Consider the following 763-nt stretch of genomic DNA (forward strand, 5'->3'; position numbering starts at 1 on the left):
CACCAGCAGCAGCAGCAGCAGCAGCAGCAGCAGCAGCGGAATATCTTACAGTTTTAGCATAGCATTTGAGTTTGGTGAGGGCCCTGGCTATATACAGCAGCTTCTGCTGCTGCAGGCTGCTGCTGCAGCAGTGTGTTGCTACCCTGGGGGCCCCCTGCTGCTTCAGCCTCCGCTTCATGCTGCGCAGCAGCTCGGTGTCTGTGGGGGGCACAGACTGCAGCAGCAGCGCCAGCAGCACCTGCAGCACAAACAATATACACACACACAAACACTAACAGCAACAGCAGCAGCTGCTGCTGCTGCTGCAGCAGCAGCAGCCAAACAAACTGATGGTGGTGGTGGTGGTGGTGGTGGTGCTGCCGCTGCAGCAGCAGCAGCAGCAGCAGGCAAACAAATGATGGTGGTTGTGGTGCTGCTGCTGCTGCTGCTGGGTTCATTCAGGCTGCAGCATTGAGCGTTTCTGGCTTCTCACCCGCAGCAGCTGCTGCTGCAGCAGCTGGTTCTGCTGCTGCAGCAGCGCCACCCCCGATAGACTTGAAGGCAGACACCGAAAGGCCACGCAGCACCGCTGCAGTGTACATACACCCCACACCATACGCAATACTCTCAACCCTGCTGCTGCTGCTGCTGCTGCTGCTGCTGCTGCAGCAGCAGCAGCAGCAATGAATAGTCACTTAAACAAACAGTTAATAACAGCAGCAGCAGCAGCAGCAGCAGCAGCAGCAACAGCAGCAGCAGCTCAAAGAGAGGCAACAGTAAGATC

At 57.5% G+C, this 763-nt stretch overlaps 1 protein-coding gene across 1 annotated transcript in view; it reads right to left on the minus strand.

Moving 5' to 3' along the window:
- The window catches only part of EMH_0069590 (uncharacterized protein), a gene marked incomplete at both ends in the record, with an annotated part of 5561 nt that overhangs the window by 2156 nt on the left and 2642 nt on the right, over positions 1–763 (minus strand). The window contains 2 exons of the mRNA XM_013498883.1: positions 50–238; positions 473–568. Of these exons, the coding sequence (XP_013354337.1) occupies positions 50–238; positions 473–568 (285 nt within the window). The remainder of the gene's footprint in view (positions 1–49; positions 239–472; positions 569–763) is intronic.

Source organism: Eimeria mitis, genomic scaffold, assembly GCF_000499745.2.
Source record: "Eimeria mitis Houghton genomic scaffold, Emh_scaff3797, whole genome shotgun sequence".
In the NCBI taxonomy this organism is placed as follows: Eukaryota; Apicomplexa; class Conoidasida; order Eucoccidiorida; family Eimeriidae; genus Eimeria; species Eimeria mitis.